This window comes from Odontesthes bonariensis, chromosome 5 (assembly GCF_027942865.1).
Source record: "Odontesthes bonariensis isolate fOdoBon6 chromosome 5, fOdoBon6.hap1, whole genome shotgun sequence".
Lineage (NCBI taxonomy): Eukaryota > Metazoa > Chordata > Actinopteri > Atheriniformes > Atherinopsidae > Odontesthes > Odontesthes bonariensis.
In genome coordinates this window covers 8605428-8625242 of record NC_134510.1, presented here as the reverse complement: position 1 = coordinate 8625242, position 19815 = coordinate 8605428, and the positions used below count along the sequence as shown (strand labels likewise).

Here is a 19815-nt window from a genome sequence, read left to right as displayed (position 1 = left end):
ATGATTGAAAGTCTTGCTCAAGGACACCTAATGTATCAATAAGGTTGTTCCGGATATAAAACCACCTAATCATTAAGTGATCCCACTACCCACTAAAATGTCAGCTTAAATCTACGTAGTTTCCAAATTATCAATTACCCAGGGTTTTCCCTGGACAGGTTGCCAGTCCATCACATGGGCCACATAGAGACAAGCAAGTCAAACTACCAATAACATAAGTGCCATCTGCTGTTTTACGGGCTAAGGTTATTTATAGAGTATGGGGGGGTGGGGGTATCTTATGTCTGCCTTTTTATTTTCTTAGAGAAATTGCGAAATGTCCTCATTGAAAAGTCCCTTTTAAATGTGACGAACTGACCACATTATTTCTAATGTACTATATCCAGATTACATCCTCAGGGGGAACCCCCTCGCTTATGTTCAGTGGTTTCCTTAATGCTATTATTGCGTGCCCATTAACAGACACATCACTTGCGACTCAACACTTAATATGTGATCGTACATTTCCCTCTGCAAATATTGGCATTTGTGGTGTTTCAATCAAGTGTTGTACCAAAACCACCAGAATTCCTTCCGATTCCTTTTGCTTTGGCTTCTCTTTCCAAAAACTTGGGGGGAAAAAAAAATCCCCAAATTTTCCTGTTTTCAGAGTTTAGTCATAACCCACCCTTGCAATCTAGTGAGTGGCAGGGAAGCAGGCAGGCAGCTCCATGTGTGAAGAGTCTTTGACTCAGAGATTCCTAGTCCTCAATCCAAACCCCAGGCAGACTCACTTTGATGGAGAACAGAAAGGGGAATGCCATGGGTAAGTGAGGAAAATGTAAAGTTGCATTGGGTAATATTTGTAAGGTTATGAACTGGTGATGACGGGGATAACCCTGGCCACTTTTTCGCTTGTTTCGGAAACAAAGTACAGTCATTTATGATGTAGGTACTTCTGCGGCAACAGGAAGTCTGTGTCATTATGCAGCTTTTTCTCCTGCATGCCCTGTTTTTCAGTCTTCCTTTCCTCACCTCCTATATATTTCCTTTATTCTTCCAAGCATACCTGCTGTACAAAACGTGTTGTTTTATTTGCTGCTATCTTACCCTATCTAGTTTTTCCAAAACAGGTCTTTTGGGGCCAGGAACATCTGAACTGCCTGATGCTGATGGAGGAGCACCTTCGTACATACCTCAGTCTCCAGAATGGGGATGCAGCTGATAGCTGTTATACAGGCAAGGCCTGCCACGCCCAGCCTCCTCCCTCTCCTGTTTCTCCCTCTCCTCGGACAGAGCACAGCACAGATGACTTGCGCACTGGAAATTTTCAATACATTCAAGACTCAGGTGAACTTTTACTCGATGCACATTAACAACAAGAGATCACAGTTGATCTATATCAAGGTAAAAGTTCGGCTACCTATCATTAATATCCCATGTGAAAACGAGCTGATTGCTCCTTGGAACTTCCTCTCTTAGAACAGAATGTTACAGGATGAGCTGCATTGTAAAAAAAAATCAGAGTAAAATGATAATGTATAAACATGGATTTGTGTCTTACAAGTCCATAGCATAAATTAACCGTGGTTGCCTCTTCATCAGTTAATAGATTTGAGTTGGGTAAGCTAGAAAAAAAGAATATTTTTGGCGAAGTAAGATGTCACTAAGATACTCATTGGCTTCAATCAAGTCAGATCAAAGCCCTATGTGGAATGAAGTTTCATCGGACATGCCTGCCTGTTTCCACTCTGAGAAACATGGTGTTTATTCCCCCTCTTTGTGCCTTGTGTGTGCTGTCCTTTGTGTGCACACACAGTCAGACACTCACGGCAATATACACAGAGGATCAAACTTCTCTCTGGCTGTAGACCAGCCATCCACTCTGTCAGCTGTGGTTGAGTCTTTGTTTGTTGTACTGTTTCACTGAGCTTTGATGCATCTAATATTCTGGCTGTAGCTGGAGAACGTACAGTAGTGAACTAGAACCAAGAGGACAGTCTGTCTGCAACATGTTGTCAACAGCCTGAGAAAACTTGGCCCCAGAGTGGCCTCCCAAGGCCTTACACAGGAACTGATGGAATAGATGGACAGAAGCATAAATAAAAGATAATTGGGGGGGAAAAGATAGAGTCTCTGTCTCACTTTCTCTAGGTTAAAGCAAATGCAGATGTCAGCAAAGTCTCATAAAAGTGCTCTTTTTTTTCTTGTATCCACCTTTTTTGGCAAAGAACGATATGATGTCCCACTTCAAAAGGGTTCACTGCTTGTCACAAACAGGAAAATTAGCCTCAGACAGATTTTGTGTTTGCATCTCGAGGGAGCAGACAAAGCAGCAGGTTTCAACTCGAATTTATTCTGTCCTTTTTCCAAATAAACTTGAATCCCAAACAGCAGCTACAACACAAGTCAAACAACACTTAGAAGTTTAGATCCTGTGTTATTCAGCTGTTGCAGGTGCTTGGCACAGTTCAATCGATAGAAGTTTACTCAAAAGCAAAAATGTTTACTCGGCCACAATGTTTATGCACAGTTTCTGACACATGTAAACATTCAAAAAACGCAGGAATGGGGCTTCTTCTTCTTCTTTCTTTTTTTTTTTTTTTTTACATAACACTGTTTAGGAGTTTTTAGATTCCATCGTCCAAAAATCAAATGCTGTACTAAAGATGGATGCCGGTGAAAATGATTTTACCACAAACGATCATTTTCATCACTTTCAAAGTGTACATTTAAATTTTTTTGCTTCGCAAACATCCGATGATGCTTGTGAGGACCAGCTTTGGGCTTTAAGCTGTTAAACTGGATTGTTAATTAAATTTTGTTTGTCATTGGGTTTTGTGTGTTTTGGTTTCTTTTCAGCTATTTTGAAAGGAGACTTTTTTTTTTTTTTTACTTCTCTTAACCCCCTGTTTTTGTTTTTGTGTTTTGCTGTTGAGCTCAGCATAGGCTTTGCATTCAAATGATTGGATTTATTCAATTATTACTCTCGTGACTTTAGTGCTATGTTTCTCTCAGGTTCGCAGAGACTACCGGGACCCCATGAAGTGGTGTTTTACAGCGAAACAGAAGATAGCCCAGGGGTTATGCTCTGGAGATACCCTGAACCTCGTGTTCTCACCTTTGTCAGGATAACACCTGTCCCTTTCAACACCACAGAAGATCCTGAGATCAGTACTGCTGACCTTGGAGATGTCCTACAGGTAGAAAGCGACACATTTATCACCAATAAAACTGTTATGTGCTCTCTTTCCTCTCTTCATTCAGATTTTCTTGTGTACTTTTATGCCGAGGCTCCAGGAAAGCTAAGGCTCAGTGAGTCGAGCAGCTGCGTGTATCAGTTCATTGCATGAGTTGTATAGCCATCTGCTGTTTGGTAGAGGTTATAAGAAATGTTCGAGGAAAGGAGAATCCACACGTTTCTCTCACACCTCGCTGCTTAACGTCACCTGCACCAAAACAGTTTTAGAACTAGGCCGTGTGCCATTATGATTCCCTTGACATGAATCATGTTACTGAATGACAGAGACCCCTGCTGTCCCTCCAAACATGTAATACATGTTCACACAGCTGTGGAAGTCATCTTGCATGCTCTGGTGTGAATAGCCAGGTGCCTTCAACCACAGATGAGGTTATATTTTGGCAGGCTGTTGCAGCTACCGAGCCTGCGGGGCTCAGTGGGGGACAGGACATCCTACTTTTCCTCCTATCACTCATCCAGTTTGTTTTTTTCAATCCCCCGTCTCTCTGTCCAGAGGATGATTTTAAAGAAAAGATATGTCCCAAGTTTTGTTCGACTGCAACCTCCTCCACAATCTCACTTTTTTTTTTTTTCCTTGTGCAGAAATGTGCTATTTTTAAGTAATATCATGACACTCTCAGCAAATCTCTACCATGCATTAGGAATGGAATTTTTGGTAACAGAATACTTGTTGTATGTATGAAAAGAAGCTGTAGACCAACTGATTATATAAAGGCACAAACATTTCATGTACGATAAAGGGATTCACAAGTACATACTGATTCATGCTTATGAATGAATATTTTTTTATGTCGTATTACTAACAGTATTCATTCTGACAAATGAATGCTTTAATATTATGTTCCTACATTTTCCTGAAATTAGCAACAATCCCAGTTTTATTACATTTTCAGATCATTTATAAGGAGCCTTTTGTTTGCACCTTAGAGCTAGGTTATCTTTCTTTGTCCTTTTCGTCTTGCTTCTTTCCTCCTTCTGTAGCAGAGATTTCTCATCTCCCCATATCTCTCCGATTCTCGCCTACACCCCCACAATGTTTCCACCAACAGTGCAGATGTTCAATCTGTTTATGTGTGCCGGCCCAGGAGAGGCAAGATATTGGAAGGTGCTGCAGATGTCTGACTTTCAAGCGGGGCCCCACAGCTGTAGAATTTGCAAAGTGCAAAAAAGCCTGTAACTGATGTCATATATTGAGTTACAGTAGGGAATGGAGAGATCTGATGTGTTTAGAGGAGGGAGTGGTAGAAGAAGATATTTTGATAGACAGTTAGGGGAAAAAGAGGTTGGTTAATGCGAGTAGAGTAACAGGAAGGAGGAGTGCTACACAGAACAATTGAGTGAGAGGAGGTCAAGAGTTGCAGAGATATGTCTTCTGTAATGCTTTCAGAAGCTCCTGTATAACAGAATCTGTGTGAAAATACATTTTGCCTAGTCCAAGTAAAAGAAAGGTGATTATTTATGATATGATGAAATGAGACTGTATGTCTTTTCTGGCTGGAGATATTGTGCGCAGATATTTCATCACACACAAAAACTACACTGGGAGTTCATTCACAAAGAGTTCAAATCACATTCACACTATTAATAAGTAGTAGAGTCTGTCATAACAGGATGAAACCGTGGCACATTAGATGACAGTGAGGAGATGGTTGGGTTTATGCATTTATTTTCTATAGTTGTGTCTTTGTCCACAAACGCTCTCGTCTGTGACTGCAGATGAGGGTTACCCTGACTAATCAATATGTATGAGTCTGTATTTACAGAGCAGGAGTTGATTAACATGTGGTTTTCACTTCCTTCTTTTTTTTTTAATGGTCCCAACTTATGTTACCAGTTTGTTCAAAAGAATCAGGTAAGGAGGGTGTCACAACTATATTGGTGAAAGGCTGACGCTCCGAGCACATTACTATTCCTGAAACATCCGTATGTGGAAATTAGACACCTTTTCTGTAGTTTTCAGGGCAAGCCAAAAAAGGTTAGTAATATAATAGCTGTGCAACATTTCTTATTTCATAGAGAGACTTGGACTCAGAAATGTGCCAATGATTGGTGAGTAGTTAGTCTGATGCCTCACTTATTCTGCTTCTTGTGTTTTTGTGGCATCCATGTAAATGTCCTGACCCTGCTGGCAATAGGACTTGTTTGTTATAGTGTCAACATGACTTAAAAGTCATGCATCTTAAGCTGATTTTAATTTGATGAGGGTATTTTTATCTAAACCTCAGATAAGTCACTGAAATCCCACATTTAATTTATTTCAGCCTGTGTGACGCAATGATTATGAACGACCCCTTATGAAACTCAGTTAATTCTTCTTTTTTTTTTCCTCCAATACCAAAAAGATTCCATCTAGAAAGAATGGAAATGCAGCCATTAAATTCCACAATACTGTTGTGGCACAGTTTAATTTATTTTACATCGAGACTATGCAGAACGAGAGAGAGAGAGAGCTGGACAGAGATGGAAGGCACTCATAATTTCTCAGGCCTCTAAAATTACCATGTGGCCATGCAGAGATGGAGGCTGATGGATTTTGAGAAATGGAAAGTGAGAGGCATTAAGAAAGAAAAGGAATAAGCAGGAAGGAGAGAGCGATAGTTGGCATTTAGCTATCTGGTCATACTTCCCCACCTTTTAGGCAGTAATGTTTCACGTGGCAACAGGTGGATGGAGAGGGGTTGCATGTAAACAAAATAAGAGTAGACTTTCCCCTAATTTCTTCTTCTGTCCACTCTTAACTCTTCCTCACTCATCATTCTCTTTTTTGTCATTCCCCAACCTCTCCTTTCTTTAGTTTTTTCTCTCAACCCCACTTGATAGAGGAGTTGGGAAGTGGGGGCTCTTGCTCCGAGCTTTGCTGCTCCCTTGTCCCTAGAGCAGATCATATTAACATTTTATAAAATCAAGATTTCCTGCATTTAAATAGTTGCGGTTTCCCAACTGGTTCCAGTATCTCAAAGGGGGAATTCAAATCTCCTTCCATTACTCAAAGTCGAATTTTTGCCCGTGCTGTTTTTACACACAGTAAAAAGGGAGCAGTGTCACAGTGTTGGGTTTTGGGGAGCAGCTGAAAAACAAACGATCCCTGATGGAGCATCCACAGGTTCCCACCTGTGTAGTGAGGGGAAGAAGGGGGGAGGAAGATGACTCATTCTCACCTTCTTACCGCCGTGTGGTCCAGTCTTCTGAATCACAAGCAGGTGTTCTTATTGCTCTTCCTCTGTCCCTCTTTTTTTGTCGTGCCTTCCTTTTGCCTCCCTGTGGGCTTCTGAAGCCTGAGAACCATAAAGTAAACAAAAGGGCTATGATTCACCCTGACCCTAGCTCAGAGGACCCGGAGAAGGGGATAGGAAAGCAAAAACCTGACTTCACACATATTGTAAAACACACGCAACACATTCTGTTCTCATTCACATACTTTTTACCATCACCGACTTTTCTCTGTGTGCAAAACTGTTAATGCAATCATCCACTCACTGTTTTGAGGAAGTTTCCAAGTTGCGCCGCTGACTTTTTCAGTCAAACAGCACGCCATCTGCTCCCCTGCTGTTGCTTTCGTGCATCACAATGTGGGATAGCCTTTCATGTCCCAGCAGGGCCCTGCTGGCCTGCGACTGATATCATAAAAGTTCTGTGGCCTGAGATGATCCGGCAACCTTCAGCTGTTTTTTTTGTCATTGCTGTTTTTATGAGAAGTACCGTTCTACCATCACTTTCATGTCCAAGATGCTCCTTTTTTTTTCTTTTGATTATATTATATATTTTGTGGTTGATATGGACTTTTTATCCAATTAGTAGAAATATGTAACTTTTTGTAGGAAGTTACAATCTAAAGGGATCTTCTGGAATATTTCACTTGAGAGCAAAACCTTGAATCAGAAAGAGCGAAATGGTAACATAGCCAAAATAACTATTATTTTAGTGGGACAGTGCTCAAGCAGACCTGCATTAGTCACAGCTAATGCACTGTAAAAATAAAAGACTGTCCATGTGGTTAATTTGATCTGGAGTTTCTACACCTCATCCACCAAAAACTTTAGTCCTTTTAAAATTTGGCTTTACAGAGGAAAAAAAAGTGAGCTTGAAGATCTCAGCATGGGCTTATTCCTGATTTTCCACACTGATTAATGTTAACATATATTAGCCCACCTGAGACAGTGTAGTGGGAGTCATTTTCAGAGCAATTTTCATTACATCTCTTGAATAAACATTTGCTCAAGCCGATGTCAATTCAATTTGTCTCCTGGTTGATAAGAGGTAGCTAGCTGTGGAATTTTTATATGTATAGGCATCGGTGAAATAACAGAAGACCTAATAGTAGTGTTGATATTGTTAATGGAAGTAATGGCACACAAGGCTGTAGATGTCAGCAGCACAGTCTCAAAGTAAGCTGAGGGAGTCTTCAGTTGCAGAGACATATTTGAAATTTAGCAGCAATCACACTTTGGTTGGACACGGAAATTGAAATAATTTCTTTGTGTTTTGCGTTTGCTTTAGCGTGCCTGAAATGAACCTTTTGAGAAATCACAATCTTTCAAAAGACCCAGAAAGCAAATCCAAGCAGAATAGCAGCCTGTAGTTTTTCCTTAGCAGAGCTGGGTGTCAGGAATGGAAATGGAAATGAGATTTGTGCGGGCTACTAACATTTCTTATTGTAAAAATATTTGTAAACACTTTGGTATATTTAACTACTTGAAAATTCCTCAACATGGTTTTCAAAGCCTTTGAACCATCCCCAAAATGAAAACCAAAACATTTTTCTTGACTGATATTTTGCCCGAGGTCTAGCTGCTAGGCCTTCTTTGTCCAATGCTTGAAGAAAACACAGATTGGACCCATCCAGCTGAGGGAATGTAAGCTATTCAGGCTTCCATATTGTTTTCAGATAAGGTACACACCCAATCAGGACACAGTCAGGAAACTGACACTGTTCATACCATATCTTGCACTTACATACAAACGCACACCTGTGTATACACCAATGTTTACCTTCATCTTTCATGTAATTAGAACAGTCCTCCTCTTGAATACACACACAATCCATTTGACATATACACAGGTGCCATCACCTCCAAAAAGCATGTGCCAAACATCTAACTCAGCATACAAAGGAAAAGCATTTATTTTTCCATCTCTCACGTCACTCTAGCATTTTTTAAAAGTTAGTTATCAACTTCATCTCAACTTTCTTCCTAGGCCAGAACTACAAGTTGAAGGGAACATGAGACATATTCAACCATCCAAATGTATTTCACTGCACTATATATGGGCCTCCAGTATCCAGTGCTGCATGCTGTCATACGTATTGAATATCACAGTTGGACAAAAGAGCATACTGGATGTTTTAGCAATGCAGTTCTGGGAATTCTCAAAAAGGATTCTGTGAGTTTCCGCTCTGGTGGCACAGTGTTGGGATTGCGGGTGCACAACTCTGTCAGGTACAATTACGAGAAGTTGATTCCAGGAAAACCTGTGTGACATTTCATACATGATGTAAGCTACGGTTACCTCATTAATTTCTCTGCACCAGTACATTCTAACACACGTGAATGTATGCATGTATGTGCGTGCACACACACAACGCTCACATACACAAACTTGCTGACATTCCCAAGAGTTTGGAAATAGTTCAAGGAGCTCTATACCCGTGGTGAACGATTCACTCGCTAACCACCGCACACACACACATTCCCGTCTTACTGCCCGGCATGTTTCAGGTGTGCTCTTGAGAGGGCTCTGCCACAACTGATCCATTAGTTGCTGAATTTTGCAGGTGGTCAAGGGAACCCGAGAACCTGGTTTAGTTCACACAGGAGCACCAGGCACATTTGTGTTCATTTTGGCACGTAGCACTACGAGTCATTACTTCTTAAAAGGAAAATATTCACATAACCTGTTTTTATTCAGTGTGAGAAATGACCACAGAACACGAATGCTCGCCACTGTCGTACAGTTATCTGGTATTTAGGCTGTGGTTATGCATTATTCTTGTGGAGATTATTTCTTTTTCATTTTTTTGCTATGTTTGTGGTTTGTTCTTGAAAAGCTTTCATTTTTCACCACCTGAATGAGAAGTTAGCTTTTGCCTGAATTAGGTAGAAATCAATCAAGTCAAATCAAGGGTTTTTCCCTTTCTATTCTGTATTCTAAGGGTCAGTAACGTATCAGAGTTTTATCAGCAGAGCACTGCAGCTGTTTAATATTTAATGTCTAACAGGGGGATCCACAAAACTGTAGTACCTTGTTTTGCAATAACACAATCTAACAATAATCAGCTGTAGCTGATGAGTTATCGGGGTTACGCTGGTCTTTTTGTTCGGACCAGAGCATTAAATCTGGCTCCTGTTTAACTGAGAGATACAAAAATAAATATTCATTTGTATCCTTCTAAAGACGAGATTAAGTTTGGGATGAAGAAGCATTTAAGAGAAATTTGCCTTTATCGAACCAAAGCCACTGGGTATGAATGGTTGTGTTAAAAGAATATCAGTCTTCTGGCCTGCTGCTGGTGAATAATCAAATTTACTCTACAATACTAACTTTATGAAAAAGTGGTTGGGTAGAAACTTTGTTCAAATGGGCTTTTTTTTTTTTTTTTTTTTTTTTTTTTTTACAATCTGCAATCTTTTTACGACTGTAGAAAAAGTTGTGCAGGGTTTTTGGCTCCTCATGAAGCCGTTGTCAAAGGCATTTCCTCACGGTCTGTCTGTGATCTGTATAATTTGTTTTCGGTGGTTTTCAGCAGAGACAAGCTTACTGTATGGAAAAAAAGGATGGTAGTACATCCAGATTTAGTGATCACATGTTCTGTACTTATTATAAGCACTGGTATTTAATCATTATGAAACAGTGAACAAAGGTTTTTAACAGTAGTTCTGAAAACCCATATTCATATTCATATTTTTCACATGTTTGTTCAGAAAAAAAAAAAATAAATTGTTCAGATACACTGAGTATTAAAACCTAAAATAAGGTGCATCACTCTTTCAGGTACCATGCTGTCTGGAATACTGGGATGAGCTTCAGCAGGCCTTTGTTCCATACCGCGAGTTCAGCCTGTCAGAAAGCTGCGCCTGCCAGCTGCAGCTGCCCAGCCTCAGCCTCACTGACCAGCAGAAGGAGATGGTGGCCTCAGACCTCTGGAGGATTGTACTCAATAATAACGGAGAGGGAGGAGATGAACAGAGGTGTGGAAAAATTCTGCATCATACCGTGTTTTGTTTTTTTGTTCTTGTAGCTATCTGTAGCTGCTGACTATAGTCACATCTAAACTAGCAAGGCCGACAGAGCATGCTAATACCTGCACACAGGTACTGTATGCGTGCGGATGTATGGAGTTCGTGCTGTCCTCTGTGAGGAAAAATAGAGGGAGAGTGCTCTCAGACCACTGAGCACAAAAAAATAAAATGTGTCCCTCACCCCACATCTGGTGTGCAGGAGCAGGGAGCGGGCTTGGAAGGCGTTCAGATCGGCCTAATGAGATTTCCCAGCACACCAAGTGCCTGTCAGGGCCCATCCGGATTCCTTCGTGCTTACCTTGAGTGTATCTAATCGAGGGGAAGCTCTCGGGAAGCAAAAGGAGTAAAGCCCCCTATGGGCTGGCTTGTAAGCTCTTAGGCCTTTCTTAGCCAGGGCTGGGCAGGGTTAAGCTTGGATGGGATGGTTTGGACCAAACAGTGTCACACCTCACGGAGCATGCTGTTACTCCTTTCTTTCTGCTACCACTGCTTCCTCTCTTTACGTCCCTTATGTCTCACCCAACCTTCTGTTATGTTTTTTTTTTCCTTCCTTCATCATCTTACTTCATTCTCTTTTTTTTCTTTCTCTCCCATTTTTACTTCCTTTTGGGATTTGGGGATCTCTTTGTGTGAGAGAATTGCCAAACCCACAAGCTGAGTGGTTTACATAGATCCAGAAAAGGAGAACAGGAGGAATAAGAAAACATGTAAGAGAGGAAACCGAAAGAAAGCTCCCCCGGACCAGATACTGTAGAAAGAAAAATATGCATCTGCATTTCATTACAATCATACTCCAAACATTGCATTTCCTTTATGTTTAAATTATTTGTCCTTTTTGATCAAAAATGATTCCCTTCTCCTTACACACACATTTCATTTGCCATACTTTAGTTTCCTCTAGAAAAATGACTTGGCTGCTATGCCAACTGGAAGTAATGAAAATTGTCAACATATGATGCTTATCTTTTTAAAGGGAACACTGCTGCACCAGCATTTCTCAGGTCTTTAGAGTTTCCTGTTGGAGTTTTTATTGGTAGATCATGGTTGGAGCAAATTGTAGACCAAGCGGTCATTCATTTCAATTACCTCCCATTCAACATCCTTAACCATGACATGCAATTAATGTCCACCGACGGGTTCTCCTGGAAACTGTGGGCATAATAGTGTACCTAATAGCTCAGGACAGTGAGGAGGCCTTCTCCACATAATGTCTCCTTTCATTCCAAATTGTTTTCCTGAAAAATGATGTGGTGCGGTGCTGCTTTCACTGTGGATTTTTCTGTGAAGATGTTGCACGATTTGGGCAAAAGACGAAATCACTGACCTAAAAATCAGTCAGGCTGTTGTTATTTCTGCCTGTATATTTTGTGGTCAGTGTTAAAGTTGGCTCACTGGTTTTGATATTATAAAATAAAGTTTGAGAGAAAATCAAAAACAAAACTCTAAAATACTGAATCACAGTTTCATATTTGGAATGTTTCTCCACTATTAATCTTACATGAACTAATGTAATCAGTTTGCTGTGTCCTTTATTTCTTTGCACTGGTAGTGTCTTCCACAGATTTTTGTAAATATTATTAGCTGTCGTCTGAATCTTCTCTGCGCCTCCAGTTCAGATAGTGAGTGTGGATCACAGCTGCCCTGCGACCAGTTGGTGTCCCCAATTGCACTGGCAGCCTGCACCCATGTGGACTCTTGTTTTGCACCTTGGTTTGTCCCCTCGCTGGGTGTGTCCCTACAACTTGCACGGCTGGAAGTTCATCTCTGCCACCACCTTGAACAGCTGGGCACAGGTAGGGCAGAGTATATCTCATTCCAAAGTCTTGTTCAAATTGAATAGTGTTGGGTTTGTTAAGAGGGATTGACTGCTGAGAAAGTGAATTGAAAATTACTTGTGATTTATTAATCTGGTAAACAGCCTTTTCTTGCTTTAATACTATCATAGACAGGACTCATTCTTATTGGCATCTCTCGTATAAAACTCAGTTGCATTTCATGTTTGTTCTTTCTTCTTTAAGGCAGTAGAGATCCACTGTGTGTCAAAAAGAAACAAAAAAAAACATTTGGGTTAGGTCGACTTAGACCCATGTGACCCTCTCAGATGATAGTTATTCATTTTTTAGAGTGTCTGTTGTTTTAGATCAGTATTGAATGTTGACAGTTTTGATGTGTTTAAAATGTATTTTAGTACAAATATGTCTCGATCTTCCAGTTCCATCTAGGAAACTTCATCCCTTCCTGCCTGACAGGAAGTTACCTCAGGAACAGGAGTTCATGGTGATTGGTGCCCAGGAGCCCCAGGTTTTCTTGCGCCAGTGGAGCAGTGGACCACGTCATTGTCAGGAGATCAGCTTTTCCACCCAGCTAGACTCCAAACTGCTGGAGTACCGAAACCTAACACACCTTCAGCTTCTTCAGTCTTGTGGGCTACAGGTAGAACTCAGCAAATTTTATATCTGTGGTGATATTCTAATTCAGAGCATTGATCAGAATTAAATTAAGATATTTTAATTTTATGATTTTGTTTTCTGTGTGTTATAGGGCCAGGCCACAATCACCAGTGCCTCCCAGAGAACCTCTTTTGATGTGAATGTGTTTGTGGACCCGGTGTTCCTCAATATTGGCCAGTATGCCATCCACACCATGGACACTGCCCTGCTCAGCTGGGAGCAGGTAATAGAAACTTTATCTTCACCGCAACACTTTTTATTTTTTATTAAAAGATATATAACAAAGATCAACTAAGAAAGTGCTAGTATCAGAAGTAAACAAGTTGAGTTTTTTATCTATAAAGCCAACTTCTGGCGACTTTTCCCTGCAGCATGAGGAAGTGTATTTGAAATGGCCAAAGAATCAGCTGATATGGTCATTTGGGTTTCAAAGTCTTGGAGGACACTTTGTTCACTTCTACATTTAAATTGTGGGACACATTCACAGACAGACATTTAGGGAGACTAGGGATTTTCCCTGATATTTAATCTTTTATACCTGTATATGTCAACTCCATGTGGCACCGGGGGCTTGTAAATGTGCAAAGGAAATCTATAGAAAAATTTTGCACATTCAGAAAATATGATGGGAGACTGCCCTTTGTCCCAGATGAAGTATCAGCTAAACAAACTAACAAAGTGGATTTCATGAAAAATGGTTTTGGTTGCATGCCAGCAGTAATAAAATTTTCAGAATGAAACTGCATTTCTGTTTGGTTTCAATTCTGACTAATGATACTGGTGCTGTGGTCCTCATCATCTCTGAGTTCTCAGCTCTCAGCACTGCTTCTGGTAGCCAGAATCTTTGTGTGTGAAGTGATGCCCATGAAAACATGGTAAAAGTTGAGTGGTGACACCTGCCAAGACTTCATCTGGCCCTAGCTCCCCACCCTTTTGTCTGTTCAGCATATACACACGCTCGTCTCTATGGCTTTTTGTGCCATACCATGGCTCAGCTCAGCTCAGCTGTGCTGACTCATACACTGGCCTCTGGAGACATGAGGTTCTCCCATGATTTTACATGCATGCAGCAACTCCCTGCCAGGTGAAAGAAATAATCAATGTTTTTCTAGGAACAGCTGTGGGTTTTTTTTACCTGTGGAAAATAAAACTAAACAGGCTGTATAAAATACCCTATTGCATGTTATTCTGGCTTGTAGTTTAATACCTTTTCTTTCACTCAGTGGCATCACTGACTCTTAACTCGCTTTGTTTGATGTTTGGTCACATTTGGTACTTGGCGCTGTTGCATCATTTAGCACAGCGACTCAATGTTCCCTATTTATGCTGGTTATTTTTGTCATAAATAAGGCTTCAGAGTTTCGGAGATGTTATAATTAAAGGTCGTATTGCCGCTTTATTGGCTTGTTTGGAGCATGTTGGTGTTCATGGAGGGCTTTACACAACATGACAAACATATAACCTATGTTGCTGTCAGACACACCTCTTTTGACACTGTTATATTTAGCTTTTTGAATGATATGCTGGCTCAGTGAATTTAGCTCTTCACCGTCATGCCTCATGACCTAAACTGTAAAGTTCTGTTTCTTTCCAGAGACACCACCTGCTGTTCCTATTTGTTGTTGTATCCTCTGCCTGGGGCATTTTTGGGACCATCTTCTCCCCCACTTCTGTTCTTTTCATGTATCATCAGAGTTGGGACTTGCACATAAAATTCCGACAATGCAACTTCTTTCCACAGGGCTAGGTTTATGTGTTCAGTTGTGCTTTAGAATGTAACTGATAAAAACAGTCAGGAGATTATACTTTTTATTGTGCTTTAGAGCAGTTGGTGAGTGGCCAAGTTCAAATGCTGTAAACAGAAGCAGATTATTCTGCCCTAAAAGCCATAACATACCATGTGTAATCACACCACACTTATTTCAACTCCACAAGCTGCGTTCTCGTGTTCATTTATGTCATATTATGGTATAATCAGCTGTATTTTCCAGCCATCACTTCACAAAATACTATAGGAAAATGCACCCCAGTTAGAAAGCAAATATGCTGCATTTGTAGGTGTGGGATGAAGAGAAGTCAAGTACAACAGGCAAATTCTTTAGGAAAAAACATTTTAATTGTATTTTTTTGATCGGGGGTTGGACTTCTCTGAAACAAAATGAGCCATACAAGACTTCCACTCAGCACTAACCAATGCACCATAGCAATGGACGTAAAAAGCCAACCGTTTAAAGTGTGTGTCTTTAACCTGGGAGCAGATTACATTTCACACACACCAGTGCACACATTGTCATACATACTGTCGAAAAACTCTCGAGTTAAACTTTGTTGAAAATTTAATCAGTAATAGTCAGAGATGTTAACAAGCTCTCCGTTTCCGCAACAGAAGGACATATGATTGTTTCAGTGATTCTCATATTTCCTGCTGTCAAGGCTGGCAGACAGGCCAGTTGAGATGTGGCCCGCAGGGTCAGCACTGAAGCACAGAGCAGATTCTTCAGCTATGGTTCTACTGGAACCTCACACTCATCCATGGTCAAACCAGACCACCACAACCAGAGCAGCTAAAACACTTCCAGTTGGATTGCAATAAATGCTAAGACTCTTATTAGTTCTGTTTGGGATTTCAGTTGTCACTCATTTAGCAACACACAGTTCTTGGCTCCATAATGACATCACAAAAATATTTCCAGCAGTTGTAAGTGAGCATGTTTGATATGGTAGTCTCTCATTAATACTGACACAATGTTGTGTTTATTTTAAAACATGGAATATCCCCAATAAAGAAAGCTCACCTCCTATTCCTCATCAGTTTTGATGTGCTTTTTAGTTCTAACCTTGAATTGAGTCCTCAGTGAGTTTTGGTACAGTGTAAAAGAGATTAGAGGTTGTATAAAACGTCAATGTTTCACAATTTTTGAGATCTCTGATTAAATGATGAAGTAAGTTAGTATGAAATAAGATTTTATTTTTTTCTTTGTTGCCCTATTCTTGGACTCATTGGCCCCATATGGCCCCAACCTCAGCCCCCTACCACTCTAACCTCAGGCCCATGCCTCCATTTTCAACTCTCAGTCTCAGCACCATTCTCAGTATTTGCTCTCTTCAGCCCCTAACCCGAGGGAAGTGGCTTATGTGGAAAGCCACACAAAAGCCCAGTAGTATTTACACACTCTGCTTTCTCACAGAACAGTCACAGGCTGTTACATGTGCAACTGAGACAACAGGAATTTTCCTCCTAATTCTTTTTTTTTTTTTGTCTATTCTTCCCATGTTTGAATAATTTTCTGCTTTCCATTGCAACCAGAAAGAAAGTGATGCAGTGATCAAGTTCCATGTGTGGGCGTGGGTCATGTCTTGAAGAATATATTTCTGTTTGTAGATCTGAATAGTGTTTCATTGTGTCCCTTTTGCAGGTCTCGTATAACCTTCACAGTGTCTTGTTTTATGTGTATTTCTCTTGAGTGGGTGTGATTATTTACAGTCTGTTTTCCAGACATTTTACTGTACCTTGCCATTTATGTGTGCCATGCAGGTCTGGGTTAAAGTCTGTGAAAACTTGGGTAATAGTATCTTGGTGGATTAGGGAAATGGATACTTTGATGCCAAGGAGGACAGTGCCTGAAGAAGAAGCTGTCTTCTTTTTCCCTTTAACGAGATTTCTAGGTTAAATGTTTGAATATCTTTGTTTTAAGATTTGTGAGTGATTATGATTACAGGAGGAAGGTTTTCTGGTGTGTGTATCGCATTGCCTTGTGAATTTGTGCAGAAAGACGATACTGTCAAAGAGTGGGCTTAGCAATGGCAGCAGGAAGTTTGTAAATCGCGGCGTCGCATTCAAAAGTGAGCACAGATAGTGTTCCACTATAAAACTGGAAATGGATTTTAACTCGCTGTCACAGCTGTCCCATCCATTTTTTATTTTTTTTCTCCCTACCTCTTTTGTACACACACATCTATCTTCACAACTTTCTTTATAATTGTGTAAACTTTCCCATCCGTTTTCAATCACATCAACAACCCCAGGAACCCCGAACGTGCTTGGCAGTCAGACTGAGCTTTTACTGCTTAGGCTTATTCTCTTTTAACCATCAACCCTCAACACCGCCTGCCATTTAAAAGTATACAGCAGGCCGGGATGCATTTGTGGGCATCAAGAGTCAAGCAGGGGTGTGCAGGAAAGATCCCATCAGGATCAATGAGCCTTTGGAAGGAGGTCAAGTAAAACTTGCACTTGCGCCCATGTGCTCACTGTCCAACACATATGCACACACTATGTGGTGTTTTGAAATGTGTAGGAATTCTTGGATGCAGCAGATTTGACCCAATCTGCTCTCTCCCTTTCAAACCAGCTCTTCTCTTTTGCATGCAAGGTTACATGTGGGTGGGCAACATCTCTGTCTGACTTGAATGGCTTTCTGTAAGGCTTATTCAATGAGCCAGTACCTTCGGATTGGACTCCACCACATTGTTCTCTTCTGTTCTAAACATTATATTGATGACTGTTAAGGAAAATAAATATCTGTGTCGGTGCTGGCCCTCTTTGTTACAAATATTAAGAATATGTTCGGAGAAATCACGCACAAAGGTACCATTTTAAACAAGCTGACGTCTCATTACCAGTTTGTTTACACAAAAACCAACATTCGGATTTTGAATTGTTTGATGGTTTGCAAAAGAGACAAGCGTTTTAAAGGTTTCAGCTGGTCCAGCCTGCGAGCTCTTAGGACACTTGCAAATGTGCAGACACCTGTACACACAATTGATATACTCTTATATTATAAACCCACAGTAAAGATATGTAGTTTTCTTTTTCTTTTATTCATAATGTTTCTTTATGTCATTCCTCTTGATCTTTCTCTACAATCATTTATCTACCCATGCTTTTTTATGTCTTCCCCTCACCTACCTGTTTTTTTTCTCAGAATGGAAACCCGGAGGCTGAGGAGCTGCTCTACAGCCATTATGTGATCTGTAATGACACCCATGAGACTCTGCGCTTTGGCCAGGTGGACACAGATGAGAACGTGCTGCTTGCTAGCCTCCACAGCCACCAGTATAGCTGGAGATCCCACAAGTCTGCTCAGGTAACACACACAAACACACGTGCATTTGCCCAGAGATGGAGAAGTAACTGATGGCCCAAAGCCTTGTGGTTCTGGTTGGTTTTCAGCAGAAACGCACACACACATAAACATATGTGTGTACACATATATATAATTTATTCACAACTTCAGAATGCCCATTATTATTATATTCAGAAAGACAGGAATGCATTACTACAGTGCAGTGAGCCGTGGAAATATTTGGACAGTGATATCATTTTCTGAATTGGGCTCTGCTGTGCTATTACAGTACATTTCTAATAAAAACATTGAAAAATGGGGTTGGATGCTACACTTGAAGCTTCAATTCAAGGGGTTAAATAAAAATATTGCATAAAAAATTAGGAGTTCCATCATTTTAATGTGAGCTTATTTCCCCACAAATAAATGTAAGTTTAATATACTTTCCTAAACAGCAAGAATAAAACTGTCTCAGTAAACTGTATATGGATATAATCATATGACTGTACGTACATATAGATAGATAGATAGATAGATAGATAGATAGATAGATAGATAGATATTGATATAGATCTGTAGATATTAGCACAAGCATTCTGGAGCACGGATGTATGTGTTCCTGAATTACACTCCTTGTGCATGTGTTGAAATGCTTGCATCCAGAAATCCAATCACATTGAGTGGAAAATGCAAATTCACTCCACAGAGGCACACACACACTGTCATCAGTGTGCAGCCGCTATCAGTGTGTTCCTGTCAGCGTTCTCAGACAGTTCCTTGACAGCATTGTTAAAGAAGATTGATTATATTTAACCCTTTGTGGTTTTGAGGTTGAGTGGAGGGTGGGCTGGTGATCCATGGCATATGTGTGTATGTATGTGTGTGTGTGTGTGTGTTTGGTGCGCACATGTTCCAGGACCCCCATGTGTTCCACAACGAGTGTGAGAAAGTCAAGCTTGAGAAAAGACATGGCCATAATTGCTCACAGTAAGTCAGTAAGTCAAGTTGTATTAATCATCGACCATGGTTAATCTGTGCTCTTACCTCACTCTCACTCACACACTTTGTGAGTGGCAGTCTGGCGTATCGGCACAGTGAATACCACATTGCGTTTTTTTGCAGTGAGTGAAAATGACCTCTGTATTTTCAAGGATATTTTGGATGAAAGATTGTCCAAGTGAGCCAGATGTCATCATAGATGAAGAATGTGATTCCAAGATGATTCTGTCATGTGTTATTCCATCATGTGTTTGTGCTGTATGAAATATGTATTCTTAAGATGAACAGGATTTGTGAAACTAGATAAATAAGAAATAGGACAACATTGCCAAAAACATTCAACTGACTTTAAGCTTGATGATAAAAAGCCTGCCAATTTGTCCGCCTCAGCAAATTGTAGCAAACACTCCTAATTACATTACGGGGTTATAAAAACAGTGACACTGATAAGAGAAAGGCTTGTATTTCTTTAATGGTTGCGTGGTCCTGCAAGTGTGTTTTTTGTACTTCTTACATTTAGTTTCCAGGCCGTGTCATGAATAGTTGTGCCATTTGCTCAATTTCCATGATATTGGGGAGTGTCTAAAACAACTGATCGTCACAAGCTATTATGCTTCATCACTTAACATTGTAAGCTTTCTTCTCTTTCAGTAGGCTTACTCTCCACTTCAGCCCCAGATTTACCCATTAGCCTTTGAACTCTTATTTTTCTAACCTCTCATACTTGGCATAACACTTGATTCTTTACTACTGCTCAATTGTACTGTCACTTTATATTTATATTTATTTCATTCCATTACTCTGGGAAATTTAGTTGGCGA

The 19815-nt window shown here is 40.4% G+C and overlaps 1 protein-coding gene across 7 annotated transcripts in view; it reads left to right on the top strand.

Moving 5' to 3' along the window:
* The window catches only part of vps13b (vacuolar protein sorting 13 homolog B), a 310547-nt gene that overhangs the window by 248412 nt on the left and 42320 nt on the right, over positions 1-19815 (top strand). For all 7 annotated transcript variants that reach the window (XM_075464765.1, XM_075464763.1, XM_075464764.1 and 4 more), the window contains exons 40-46: positions 1113-1329; positions 2998-3182; positions 10232-10428; positions 12091-12272; positions 12692-12912; positions 13021-13152; positions 17855-18016. In XM_075464765.1, coding sequence (XP_075320880.1) covers positions 1113-1329; positions 2998-3182; positions 10232-10428; positions 12091-12272; positions 12692-12912; positions 13021-13152; positions 17855-18016 — 1296 coding nt within the window. The remainder of the gene's footprint in view (positions 1-1112; positions 1330-2997; positions 3183-10231; positions 10429-12090; positions 12273-12691; positions 12913-13020; positions 13153-17854; positions 18017-19815) is intronic.